The sequence below is a fragment of the Dromiciops gliroides genome, chromosome 3 (genome assembly GCF_019393635.1).
Source record: "Dromiciops gliroides isolate mDroGli1 chromosome 3, mDroGli1.pri, whole genome shotgun sequence".
Taxonomy (NCBI): domain Eukaryota; kingdom Metazoa; phylum Chordata; class Mammalia; order Microbiotheria; family Microbiotheriidae; genus Dromiciops; species Dromiciops gliroides.
The window spans coordinates 31409759-31424431 of record NC_057863.1 but is presented as its reverse complement, the minus strand read 5'-3'; the positions used below and the strand labels follow the sequence as shown (position 1 = coordinate 31424431).

The following is a 14673-nucleotide window of genomic DNA, read 5'->3' as shown; positions in this document are numbered from 1 at the left end:
CAGAAATAACACAAATGTTATATAAGCACATGTAAATATACATTCTAAAGACATTTTAAAAATTAAAAATATAAATAAAATTGGAAAGCTAAATAGGGAAAAAGGAAAAATGAGAAAAATTGGCTGTCCTGTGGAAATGGGCATGTATAAATTATCCACAATTAATATAATGTAATTAACATTCTAATTTAGTTATCTGGTTTGCCTATAGATTGGTGGAAAACATTTTGCTTTATTCGATTTTTCAGATATAGCCATCTCTTGATCATCTGTTCTAGAGTAACTAGCTTATAGAAAACAACTTCAGAGGTATTGCCTTTCCTTAGATATTCCTCCCAAGTATATTTCTGAGTGCTTCTACACATCCATATATAACACAGATACATACATACATAATAGGAGAAAGGGGGATATGAACTAATTTTGATGTTAAATGAAAGAGACCATTATTAACATGTAAGTCTGCTATGGGAAACTAAAAGGCCAATAAGTATATTCTAAAGTCAAGGCCATTAATACAGATACAGTTAATTATCGGTTCATTTATTGTATGTGTTGAATGCTAAAATAATTTTTAGAAAATGTATGTGTCGGAAAAGATTCTCTGTAAGAGCCGATTTAAAGAGCAGATTCTCTGCACACACTCTAGTGCTGATTAGACACACAGTGAACCGTGCTAGTTAGCATGCCTTTTGTGTTGCTGGGCACCATGTTAGACGCCCATACAAAGTAGATACTTTGAATGGATGCAAGGGAATTAAAAGATGAATTCCTTGCCCATGAGTATATGATTTGGTTAAGGAGAGAGAGATCATATATAAGAAACCAGAGGAGAACATATTTGTTTTTGTTTTGTTTTGTTTTGTTTCTAGTGAGGCAATTGGGGTTAGGTGACTTGCCCAGGGTCACACAGCTAGTTAAGTTTTTTTTTTTTGCGGGGCAGTGGGGGTTAAGTGACTTGCCCAGGGTCACACAGCTAGTAAGTGTCAAGCGTCCGAGGTCAGATTTGAACTCAGGTACTCCTGAATCCAGAGCCCATGCTTTATCCACTGTGCCACCTAGCTGCCCCGAGAACCTATTTGTAAAGCAGCTCATTATTATTTACTGCCTCTGTTCCCCTGAGGGCCAATGCTACCAGAAATGCCATGGGTTACAGTTGTACTGAGGGCCAGCTAGGTGTAGTGGACAGTGTTGGGTCTAGAGTAAGGATTCAGATCTGGTCTCAGACCCTTAATAACTTTGTGACCCTGGGCAGGTCATTTAACCCTGTTTGTCTCTCTCATCTATAAAATGAGCTGGAGAAGGAAATGGTAAACCACCTCATTATCTTTGCTGAGAAAACGCCAAATGGGGTCATGGAGAGTCAGACACAACTGAAAAAATTACTAAACAACAACAAACAACAGTTGTATGTAGCAGGCCTGCCTGGGGGTGGGGGTGGGGGTGTTCCTGAGTATGTGTCTATGTTTTTGCTGCTAGCAGTGTCAGAGGCCTCAAGACCTGTCATCCAGCCTGCTCTGTCTCAGTGAGGTGAGGATGAGCGCAAGAACTGAGTTTTCCTACCTTGGGAATATAACTGCTCAGCTTATCAAAGTTACTTCCCAGAGTGAAAGTATACCTCCTGGAGTTGTCAAATTAGTTCCTTCATTTAAAAAACATATTAAAAGGTAGTTAGTTGAAAGTTATTTTGATAAGTTTAATTATATTTTCAACTTATTAAGGCAGTTATTAGAAGAAGGTATTGCAGTGGATAGAGCTCTGGGCCTGGAGTCAGGAAGGTCTGAGTGCGAGTCTGTCTTCAGACACTTTACTAGCTGTGTGACCCTGGGCAAGTCACTTAACTTCTGTTTGTCTAAGTTTCCTCATCTATAAAATGGGGATAATAATAGAAACTACTACCCAGGGTGTGTTAGAAAATATAGAATAAAAGCAGTCTTACCCTATAAACATTACAGCTGTTTGTGCTTGATTATAATAAAGTACAGCATATGGAATTGTTGTTAAATTCATTATTTTCTAATTTAGAAATTATGCTATTTTCACCAAATTCATCTTGATAAATTTTTTTCCTTCCACCTGTTTCTGAAAAACCATCCGTGTCATTTTAGAAGTGGCTGTTTTGTTATACTTCCTTTGTGGCTTATCACATTTTTTAAACACAAAACTATCTGGATGAAAAGCAGAGAGTATAAATATTTAGTCATTACTGTTTTACTAGTAATTATTACTGTCTCGGTGTTTTCAATATTCTTTTATCTGAACTTGCTGTTATGTGACTCTTAGGTTCAGAATTTAACATTACGCAGCCAGAAGTTGGGTGTATTATCTAGTTCGCAGAATGGCCCACCAAAAAACAGTAGTCAAGCTCAGTCATTGACCATTTGTCATAATAAAACAACAGTAACCAGTTCCAAAACCAGTCAACGAGATGCTTCTCCAGAAAGTAATAAGAAAGGGGAGAGCCCCAGTTTGGAATCTCGAAGTACAGCGGCTACGCGGACATCAAGTATCCACCAGTTAATAGCCCCAGGTAGGACGAGACTTTTGGTTAAAATGGCTATTTATGTAAAGTGAAGTTGTTAATGGACTGTCAGAAGTGATGTGAAATGTTTTAAGTTTTGTCAGGAATTGTTCCATTTCACTTTTTCATTTTAAGCTTTTCACTTGTATCTGATACAACAAACACATTTTGCACAGAATTTCACTCAATGTCAGTGAAGACAGTTTCTAAATCAGTTCTTTTTTTTTTTAATGGACATTAATCATAACTGAACCTTTTATTCTGCAACTTCTATTTGTTAGTGTTAAAGAAAAATCCCTCCATTTCCTGGTTTTAGCTTAAGTGCTTTCAGTTCCTGACATAATTCTTAGCAGTTAGCAAAAAGTACATTCATTCTTTGAATAAAAATGGTACTTTTAAAATCTATTTCCTTTGTATATCAGTTTCCTAGATTGAAAACATCTTAATATGGCATCTTGAAAAAGGGAACTTAGAAGTCCAGCAATTAAAATCAGAATACTAGAACAATAAAGTTGATATTTTTCATTATCAATATTTTACTAACAACTATAATATTTGGTTGCCCCATATTAGTAGGGCATCACTTCTGTAATATTCATAACTTGTGGGAGGACATGTACAAGAGTTGCCCAGAATTGGAGGGAATACCCACATCGATGAGATCACAGGTCCATTTGACTGTTTAAGTAAGTTGACCTGTAGTATAATTAGACATGACTTCTGTTCAGAAATAGGTTTCAGTCTCTCCTTTCTGTATAGGCTACTGTTCCCTGCCTTCCTGCCCCCTCTTTGCCTGCTTCCTCCCCCAAATGGTCTCAAGGACAAATGAGTTTCCCCTGGTGAAGGCAGTCAAGAAACTGATGGGGAAAATGGCTGTCGCCCAGACATTAAATGCCAGTAACAGGGAGACAGTGTACTCTCTCAGTGACTGCTTTGTCAACATTTCAATTGGAATCTCAGTAAAGGGAATAGCATTTAGATTAATTTTGTGTCGCCTCTCTCCCCCATATCATCATCAGGGAAAGCAGCCAATGGAGGGAGGCTGGGCATGGAGAAGAGTTATTTTCAAGAAAAGAAAGCCATCTGATTTAGAATGTGGAAAGAGTGGTACCCCTTTGTTTCCTTTCTCCGTTCATAAATGGGTGACACCATAAGTTACAGGCTACATATCCCATTGGGGTGATCATCTATACCTTGAGGAGAGCTAAGAACATGAGACAGGAGAGATAGGTAACAGCTTGAAGTCAGATGCCAGCCATGGTTTTTGATTGGCAGCAGAGGTTTATAGGAACCTCTTATTTCCTGCCACAGTGTATTGATAAATACGCTGAGCCAAAGTTATCACCGCATATTCATTCAGAATGAAGGGTTTACACAACTGTCATTCATAGCAAACTGAGTCACTGATGGACGCTTCACTTCTACTTGGGCAGCAGCTGTGTCCTTCTGATTTGGCTACCACCCATTACTGGTGGGAAACTGATTGGAGGGTGAGAATTTCTTTAGAAACCCAAAATAAATGTTCCTCCTTTTACCCTGCATATGGCTTATTCTTAGAGACTATTTTTACATTAAAAGTTTAAGTTATAGTCCAATATGGTATAGTCTTAACTAGTGCTCCTGTGGGAAAAGCTTTAATGAAGAGAAAAAATGATTATTGATCTAGACATAGTTTCTTTGTAAATATTTGCTTGAAAAGATTCGTTTTCCTAAGCATTTAAGTACCTCTCATTTTGTTTGTATTAACTTGTAAAAGTAAGTCCTAATTAATGCCTGTTGGAATTCTTAAGTAGTGGAACATAGGATTTTCATCCAATCTTGTGCATGTTTATGAAAGTGGTCACATTGAATTGGTTGTTCTCAAAGGGATTCTTCGAGGTATAAATCTAGAACCATTGATTTGACGGTTTCTGAGATCTGTTCGAACGCTGACCTCCTGTGATGGCCTATGTCAAAAAAGACTTTTTTTTTGTAGAAAATAGACTTTTTAAAGCCTTAGTATGCATCGAGACAGTGTAGCATAGTGAGGAGACAGGAAGAGCTGTAGTTCCAGTCCTAGTATCTGGCATAGACTACCTATGACCCCAGGCAGCTTTCTGATACTCTTAAAGTTGTAGAGAAGATACCTGCATTGGGAGAGAGAGTTTCCTCATTTGATGGTTCCGCATACTAATGAAATTACAGGTCTAGACCCTCTCACTTAGCTTTTTTTTAATATCATGAAAGTATTTTATTATTTTCTAGTTACACATAAAGATAGTTTTCAACATTTGTTTTTATAAGATTTGAGTTCCAAATTTTTCTCCCTCACTTCCTTCCCTCCCCCCTCCCCAAGACAGCAAGCAATCTGATATAGGTTATATATGTACAATCACATTAAACATATTTCTGCATTAGTCATGTTGTCTCACTTAGCTTTAAATCCTTGTTTGGTGGCCACATGGAAGTTTTCTTTCAATGGTAGGTGTCACGTTTTTTTTAAAGGTAATTAGGTTTTTGTTGGACCTTCTAAATGCCTCTTTCTCAAGATGTTAGTTATTCAGAAATTATCAAAAGATTTAAATTATGCCAGAAACAAAATGGAATAAATTATAAACATGAAAGTGTTTAGAATTTTCATTATTATAAGCATAATTCAAGAGGAAAATAACATTCATAGAGTTGTATCAATTATACACTAACATTTTAGATAAGGTCTTATTTTGTGATACTTATCTATAATTAAGCTAACATTTAAATTCTTTTCCACTGAAAGCTATGTATCACTTCTTTAATTTTTAGATGGGGAGGATTGTATTTAAAATCCATTTTGTGTGACAGGTACTTTGCCAAAGAGGCAGAATGGGAAGGAGCCCTCAGGTGAGGTCAGTCCTCAGTTAGATTCTGGGTAGCTTGTTTTTGGGGAAAAAAGGAGCCACATAAAAACTGATTCTTATTTTTCCCAGTGGCAGGAATCTACACAAAAATTCACATCAAACCAACAAATACTCATTAATGCCCACTATCTGTGCTAAGTGTTGGTTTAAAAACAAAAACAAAAACATGGGTTTCTACTTCATTATCATTTTTTTTAAGTGAGGCAATTGGGGTTAAGTGACTTGCCCAGGGTCACACAGCTAGTAAGTGTTAAGTGTCTGAGGCTGGATTTGAACTCAGGTACTCCTGACTCCAGGGCCGGTGCTCTATCTACTGCGCCACCTAGCTGCCCCTCTACTTCATTATCTCTTCCACTGTTTTCCTAGACCTGAAATAGAGATTATGAAACACCTTAAAAACCTACATTTATTTCATTTATGTTGCCGATCTTTCCCCTAGTATTCATACTAGGTTCATAATTGTTTTTGAAAAATTAATTTTTTAAATTTTTTTCTTAATTGGATTTTCTTTCATGGCTCAAAGAATAGGGACCCTTTACATTGGCAAATTGGGAAGCCACATATTAGGTGGCTTGAATAATAGCTAGAGTTATTTAGAAATGGATTAGGAAGTATCATGATAATATTTCTTAAGATGGTATGTGGGAGTACAGTATCTTTGCTGACTTTGAAACTATTTTATATATCTTGCGTTGATTCAACGGTAGCAGAAAAATACAGTGTTCTAAAACCTGCCCAAATTTAGTGTAACTATTTCAGTGACCTTGTGTAGGATTTGACGAGTGTAAACCCAGTCCATCTGTTGATTTGCATTTTGAAACATTTGTCTTTTTCAATTTTGCTTTGAAATTTACTAAAATGGAGTTCTCTGCATTGTAGTCTTCACTTATTAATTTTTTAAAGTGATATTTCCATATCACTCTTATCTGGGAGTTTTATTACAGTTGTTATTATTATTGTTGTTTTTTCACTTTGACTTTGTGGTATGAAAACTAGAAGGATTCCTTTAGATTTTTTTGTAGTATTCCGAGATATTTTAGAAATAAATACTAATTGTCATTTCTTTCTCTCACAGCTTCATATTCTCCAATTCAGCCTCATTCTCTAATAAAACATCAGCAGATTCCTCTTCATTCACCACCTTCCAAGGTGTCCCATCATCAGCTGATATTGCAACAGCAGCAGCAACAGCAGCAGCAGCAGCAGCAGCAAGTGCAGCCACTCACCCTTCAGAGTCCAAGCCAGGACCCCCCCACATCCCAACACTGTGTCCCTGTCCAGAGCCACGGTCTTGCTGCAGCACCAAGTAGTGCCCAGGCCCAGCATTGTTCACCCCTTCAGAGCCACCCACCCCCGCTAACCGTGTCTCCCCCCCAGTCACAGGCAGCACAGCAATCAGTTGTGGTGTCCCCGCCCCCACCGCATTCTCCCAGTCCGTCTCCTGCAATCATTATTCATCCACAAGCACTTATTCAACCCCATCCTCTTGTGTCATCAGCTCTCCAGCCAGGGCCAAGCTTGCAGCAGCCCCCCACCAACCAAGCACAGCCAGCCACCCAGCCGCTGAGCCTTCCATCTCATCTCCCCCTCCCAGCTTCCCCTGTGGTGCACCTGGGGGCCGTCCAGCAGTCTTCTCTGGTGTCCCCAGGGCCTCAGATTGTCTCTCCCGCAGCCCATCCGCCGTACTCCGCACTGCAGTCTCCTCCGATCCCACTCACAGCCCCTCCCCAGCTGCCGCCGTCTCCTCCGGCACAGGTCCCGGCACTGCCCCTGCAGTCTGTGCAGTCTGTACAAGTGCAGCCTGAAATTCTATCCCAGGGCCAGGTGTTGGTGCAGAATGCTTTGGTGTCTGGAGAGGAGCTTCCCGCGGCCGAAGCCCTGGTCCAGCTGCCCTTTCAGACTCTTCCCCCGCCTCAGACAGTTGCGGTCAACCTCCAAGTGCAGCCGCCCGCCCCTGTTGAGCCGCCAGTGGTAAGCCCTCGGAAGCTCTTTCACTTTCTCACAGAACTTACACTAGGAGTTGCCTCTCCTGCCTTCTCATATCCCAAGAGCTTGAAACCAAACCAAACCCAAAACAACTTGCAGTCCCTAGATGTCACCGACTGTCTGCAGGCATACTGTAGGAAACAATGCTGTTGTTTGTTGTAGAACGGTTGCATGCCTAATGATTTGTGGTGGTTATTGAAGTCCATCATTAATTTTATTACTATTTAAACAAATCCATCTGCTATCTTTACAGAGTTGATTTTTTTTCCCCAAGGGAATGCATTTGAACCAGTGTCATCTGCACAAAGTTTTTTCTCTTAAGGTGATTATCCTTCATAGATCCCTTCTGTTGGCTTGTATGTCCTTAAACGTATGATTCGTGTAGCTAACTATTAGTTGTACACATTCTGCAGTCTCACCTTGTAGAGCACTTGTTCTGGGGGTACAGTCAGTACGTTTGTGTCTGTGGCCTAATTTTGTAAAGTGGATATTGTAAGGCAGGGGTTCTGAAGGTCTGGAAAAGATCCCAACTTTGTAATGACCTACATAACTTTTTTTTTCTATTTCTCATTAAAAGTAAAAACACAGTATTAAAAATCTCATAAATTTTAGTAAATTAAACAGTAAAGATTGGGGAGAGAGCCATTCATTGTGAAGCCTGAACTTTTGAGTGATTGTTAATAGATGAAAATAATTCAAACAAAACTTTAAAATATTTTAAAGTTTGATGTTTAACAAAAAGGATGTTGACTTTAGGCACTGATTTCTTTAGCAAATTCTCTACATGAGGTTTGTTTTTTGTTTTTCATTTCATAAGTTTGCACATTATGAGGCCTCTGGATTCATATACAGAATCATCAAAATATACAATTAAATTCCAACAGTAGAAAAAAGGAAGCTTCTTTTATTAGATTAAACTAAAATGTAAAAATAGATAATTTTTTTCTGGAAACAAATTCATCAGAAAACAAAGGGGGGGGTTGCAGACTCAGTTCTTTGCAGGAGAACATTCTACTTCTGGTTTCTAGGACCAAAATTGAGAGACACTTAACTAGGGTCTCACTTGCACTGATCTTAGTTGCCTTGAGCAGGTAACTGGTCATTTTCTTGCCTTGCTTTATACACAGCTCCTCACTTTAAAAAATTTTAAGTTGAAGTACAGTCTAATAGGAGAAAAATCTAGAAAGGAACCAAAAGATATATATTGTCACAAAGATGTGAATAAATTTTAATACAGCCTTCTTTCCCCTTATTTGGCATATCTAATTCAACTTTTCAATTTAAAAATAAAATTTCCTTGTATTCTTTATGATCACCTGTTTTTGTTATGGTAAATCCCAGGGTAGTAAATTCAGGGCAGAAGTGTCAAGTCTTAGTAGTTCAGGAGTAAAGATGAGGCAAAGAATTGTTCCTTGTTCTAAAAAATGGCCCCACAGCAAAAAAACAAAAATTTAAAAATCAGGTGCTTTAAAAAACAAAACAAAAGCATTTCCTTTTGGCACCATCATTTCTAAAAGTTTTTTACTTTAAAAAATTCCTGACCTGATCACCATTGTTTGTCATATTTTATGTCACCTCATTTTCTCATGATCTAGTTATTTTTTTCCATGAAAATAATAGGCCTTTCTATTATCTTTGGTATAGTCTTATGTTGCTATGGATTTTCATGGAGTATCTTTTTAATTGTCAATTTCCCTTGAGTCCCGTAATTTGTTTATTTTATTCCTATACTTAATTTCTCTTTTGTCTTCTACCACCTCTACCACCTCCTCCCCCTAAAATGCACATGTCTACCTGGAGTACATTTTTCTGATTGTTTCAAAATATTTAACTGGAGAGGTACATTTACATCATACAGGGTATGAAAAAATGAAAAGGTAAGGAGTGTTTAATAAAAATAAATGCAATATGCTTGTTGAAAGGGTTTACTTAGAAAATAAGTAAAGGTTTTCTTTTTCATCGGGTGCAATAAGATGTGGGGAGGTACACAATTTAGACTTAATAAACAAATATTTCTAGCTTATCTAGAAAGACTGAAGGGGGAGGTCCATTTTATTGGAGAACGTTAGCAGTCCTAGCAGTCCTCAGTATCTTCTTAAGAGAAACATTTAAATTACTGGCCTACCGGAAGTCTAGCTTTTCCTTCATTAACCTAGAAGGAAAACTACCATATTTTCTTTTGTATGGCTCTGTAAATTTTGCACAAATAGTGTTTCTGACAGTTTTCTTTGCTTTGGTTTCTGAAACTGTGCCCAATGTTTGTGACCTTCCTAACACTCCTTCATTCTGATTGGCCAGTAACTTATCTTGCCTTTCCATGAGGTTCAAAAGAAAGTATAGGTAGCTTAGTGCAAAATAAGAAAATGTTCATTTTTTTGTTGGGTTAATTCAGAATATGTTCTTTGGGCTGTGGGATGTTCTCAATTTGGCTCCTTCCATTCCCTCCCTTTCAACATGTGTTAAAATGAGATGTGCATGACCTGACTTTTACATTTGGAACTCTTCAATAAAAAGCTCACTCAACAGCTGCTCGAATAGCATGCCGAGGGACTGAAGAGAACGTTTCTGCAGTTTAAAAAAGATCATGGTCATGGGAAGAAAAAACAAATAAATACAAAAGTGTAAAATTAGTGAGTTGAAAATAGATTAAATTTAGCAAATGCTTTACTACTAATATTGATCTACTATTGACTCAGAAGTTTGGGGAGTGCAAATCGAATTGATTTGGAATTTGTGACTCCCTGGTGAATTAACTACTATCCCATGACATGTGTTGCCTTATTCCCATTCATGGAGGATTTTCTTTTTTGTGTTAAATCATTATGTTAATTTTAAGCTCCATGTTGTTCCTTACTTGACCACCTAGGTGACCATCCCCTCCAGGGCAGTCTGGTCTATGCCCTCTTTGATTCAGTTCACAAAATAGGGTTCTAAATATAGGCTTGAATATAACCAGATACATGACAATTTTTCACATAAAAGGGGCATTTAAATTTATGGAACTAATGTTTCACTTGGAGACAGTGTGTTAGGTGGTGTTTGGTTCTACTTTGATTTCAGATGTATTTGATAATAACTGAGTTTTTATCTTAATTCTAGATTATAGTATACAAATTGATCATATTGATTTAATTTATCTAGAAAAAAAGCAAGATGTGAGACATCTTAAATCTTAGGTCAGCTTATTTGAAGATTTTTCAGTCCATCAAAGTGACAGTTAAATATATCATTATAAATTAAATTTTATAACCTCTATCACTAAGTAGGTCTAAGTTATACTTAAGTTTTGGAACATCATGGGACATTTTTACACTTAATTTTATATTTTACATGACAGCATTTTAACAAGTTGATTTGAAGGTGTAATTTGTATGTCATTTGTGTTTTTCATGTGAGTGGATTTTAAAATTTTATGTGTGGTTTAATAAAAAAAATCTGGAGAAATTTGAAGGTTTTAAGGGAGTGAGTGCTGTTCAGAAAACCTCACTATATTTGTTTCTAAGCTAAATTTTAAAAAGTTGTCTGGGTACAAGAGAGAATTGCTTTAGGATCACTGGATTTAGAACTTGAAAGAACCCTAGGGGTTATGTAGGTCAGCCACCTCATTTACAGATATGGAAACTGAGGCCCATAGGGGAAAGTGACTTGCTGAAGGTCACCCATGTATACATTAAGTAGCAGAGTTGAAATTTGAACCTATGCCCTTGACTCCACATTCAGTGCTCTTTTTTTTCATTGATACAATCAGGCTAAGTCTTGTAACTTAAAAAAAGAATTCACTGCTATAATGTTAAACAGGTAAAATAAAATTTTGCTTTAAATGAAAAAACTAAATTTTCTTAGTCTAAGGGAATTCTCTGAAAATAAAGATTATCTACAATTGCACTTTTTCTTTCTTTCTTCTTTTTTTTTTTTTTGTGAGGCAATTGGGGTTAAGTGACTTGCCTTGAGTCACACAGCTAGTAAGTGTTAAGTGTCTGAGGCTGGATTTGAACTCAGGTCCTCCTGACTCCAGGGCTGGTGCTCTATCCACTGCACCACCTAGCTGCCCCTACAATTACACTTTTATTTGTTCTCAGTGATTCTTATTCATTCCCATCCCTTAACAGTAAGGTTTTTATAATTTTATAACATAGTAGTTTAATTCTTTAAAGCTTTTTTCTGTCTGTAATAAAGTATTTAAAAATGTAAATATGATGAACCATATAGATTAGACATTTCTCTATGACTTCAAGAACAGCTGTTTTCTTAACAGATGCAATAAGTTTTGTTAATTGGACCCTTGAGGACATGAAAGAATAAAAAGGAATGGAAGCATTTTTTCAGCTATGAATAACTTTTTATTGACACTGACGTATTTTCAGAACCTCTGACATTGGTTTATGTTTTAGTTTACAGAATCATTAGGAAGAAGAGATAATGAAATGGTTCTTAGCTTATGCCCCATCTTCCTGTTCGTCCTCTACTTTGGAGTACAGTTGTTTTTTGCTTTCCCACATAACCCGTATCACAATGGCTAACTTATATTGACATTTCAAAAAGCAAACCAAAAAACCCCAAACTATTTAGAAGCTCTATTTTGAAACCCAACAATTGTCCATGAATCCACAGATATTATTAAGCACTTTTTGTATGAGCCAAGCACAAACTTATATTCTGAGTTAAAAGTAGAAAAATTGCTGAAATATTTATTCTAGATTTCAAATGTGGATTTCAGATGCAGTGTATCTTTGCCAGGTAACCACGTTTAGATATCTTGAGTATTGGGTTTGGTAATGGTAGGGTGTTTTTTTCCTTTCCTTTTTTTTTTTCTTTTTAAAGGATTCTGTATGATTTCACTTCTCATTAGGGGAAAAATTATTATTATTATTTTTAAAATTAATAAAGTATTTTATTTTTTTCCTGTTACATGTAAAGATAGTTATCAACTTTTGTTCATACAAGCTCTCCAATTTCAGATTTTTTTCCCCCTTCCCCTCCCTCCCCCCTCCCCTAGACAGCAGGTAATCTGATATAGGTTTATTTATATATATATATATATATATATATATATATATATATATATATATATATATATATATGTATATATATATATACACATAATAACATTAAACATATTTCTGCATTAGTCATGTTATAAGAGAAAAATCAGAGCAATGATGAAAAACCTCAAAATAGAAACGCATTTGCACCAAAAACAAAAGAAATAGTATGGTTCATTCAGCATCTATACTCCACAGTTCTTTTTTTTTTCCCCCTGGATTTGGAGATCCTCAAAAAAAAATTATTTTCAAATTGAAAAATAATCTGCTGCCTTGACCATCATCTTTTCTGAAACCACAATGCATTTTAGCATGGCTATCAGTCCACCACCTGCTTTTAGTGAATTATTGTGCAGTAACTCAAGTAATTCCATTCAATTATTTTCACAATTTTGAAAATAGCAAATTAGATTGAATATTGGTAGCTTTATTTTAATAAAGCTAATCAATCTTTCAAATTATATGATAGAAATATAAGCTAGAAGAAGTCAGGCTAAACCATTGTTCTACTTTTCATAGGTTTACCAAGTAGAGGATGTGTGTGAGGAAGAAATGCCTGAGGAAACAGATGAATGTGTTCGCATGGACAGAACCCCACCACCACCTACTCTGTCTCCAGCAGCTATAACTGTGAGCAGAGGAGAGGATTTGTCTTCTGAACATCCTTTGTTAGGTAAGAAGAAGAAGGAAATTTTCTGAAGTTTGTCAGTTTGATATCTGTGTGCATTAGTTCTGATGGGGGAAAAATTGTATTTTTCCGCTCAAGCAAGTCTTAACTAATCATTACTAAATTGTTAAAAATTATTAACTTGCAAATTGCAGCAAAACCAAAAAACTCAAAGTAGAATCAGAAACACAAATCACAAACTCTTCGGAGAACAGGAGATGTTCAGTGATTTTGACCAAAATTTTTTTAAAAAGCCTTCTTGCAACATATTCTTCAGTAAGGTGTAATTGTTAAAAGCAATTTTAAGTTGGTCATGATTGTGAGAGAATTAATTTATGTGGACTTGTAGACTATCAGAATTAAAAGAGATAGTAGAAATCTGGTCCAGCCTTCTTTCGTTTTATCAGTGAAGACCCTGAACCTCAGGTAAAGTCACATAGCCAGGGTCTGGACCCAAGTCTTCTGGTTCCCAAACCCTAGAGTGTTTTCTCCTCTCCTTTGTTCTGTGAAATCACTACCGTCTAGTTAGAATGTATAGTCAGTTTCTTTGTAAAAAGGTCATGCATTCATTAGGACAAGATTAACCTCAACTTTTTGTGTTTTCTTCATTTTTAGTTCTTATGGCCTTCCTAAGAGGTGTCAAACATGGGGCCCTCCACACTTCCGGGTGGGGCCCAAACCAGATTGAAATGTGATTGGGAAATAGTTGACAAAGTAAATAAAAATAAAATGAAACATTAGAAAACATTACTTTTTAGAACTGTCAGTATGCAGCCCATAGAGAACTTATGTACAAAAGTGCCCCTCATTTCTGTTTGAGTTTGACACGACTGTTCCCCGTGACCTTTTTCAGTGGATCATAGCTGTCACGAACCATAAAGACATTGACGTAATTTTCTATCAAAAAAGTTACTCTTTATCTGAGCCATAACTAGCAGTTTAAGTGCCTGAGAGTGGAAAGGACTCTTGAGGAAAGACCCTGGAACACTGACCCATGAAATGGGGGAAGACAGTTCTCAGAAATACTCTGAGCCTAGTGGGGAAGGGGGGGAGGTTCTACTACTGTGTGAGAAAGTGAGGTTGGGTGTGGCCAAGTTGGAACTCACCTATGATGTGTAGGGAGGCCTTAGGGGGCCATCTTGTGTGGCATATCCCCGCATTACCCCATGGGGACTTTTGGGGGGTTCCTCGGGTTTGGGTACCATTCTGCTAAGGGGAGGAGGAGTCTGTCCCATAGGGACTCTGGGCCTGTGCCTCAGGATAGTTGCTGACCCTCAGACCTCCCAGCTTCCAGGAGGGAGCAGTGATGGGTGGCTCAGTGGGGGAAGGCTCTGTGTTTGAGTCTGGCATCACCCTGCCTGGATGAATGGGTGCCGTGGTAACAGGACCACTGAGGGTTGGAACATGTTAGTCTGTAGCCAGGTTAGCAAGTGAAGGTAGTGTGAGGCAAGAGCTTTTGCTGAGGAACTCCTTTGAGAAGTCTTTGACTCATTGCACTGTAAAAAAGTGGGCCATTGACTAGGAGCTCCATCTTCTCCCCACTTCTTCATCTCACATCACTCAGGCATATTCTCCCACTGT

The 14673-nt window shown here is 37.3% G+C and overlaps 1 protein-coding gene across 4 annotated transcripts in view; it reads left to right on the top strand.

Annotated features, from left to right (window-relative positions):
* PHC3 (polyhomeotic homolog 3) overlaps positions 1–14673 on the top strand; it is a 73894-nt gene that overhangs the window by 24285 nt on the left and 34936 nt on the right. For 2 of the 4 annotated variants that reach the window (XM_043992038.1, XM_043992036.1), the window contains 4 exons: positions 2284–2530; positions 6473–7368; positions 7658–7705; positions 12945–13098. In XM_043992038.1, coding sequence (XP_043847973.1) covers positions 2284–2530; positions 6473–7368; positions 7658–7705; positions 12945–13098 — 1345 coding nt within the window. The remainder of the gene's footprint in view (positions 1–2283; positions 2531–6472; positions 7369–7657; positions 7706–12944; positions 13099–14673) is intronic. The other 2 variants (XM_043992039.1, XM_043992037.1) reach the window with 1 other exon arrangement.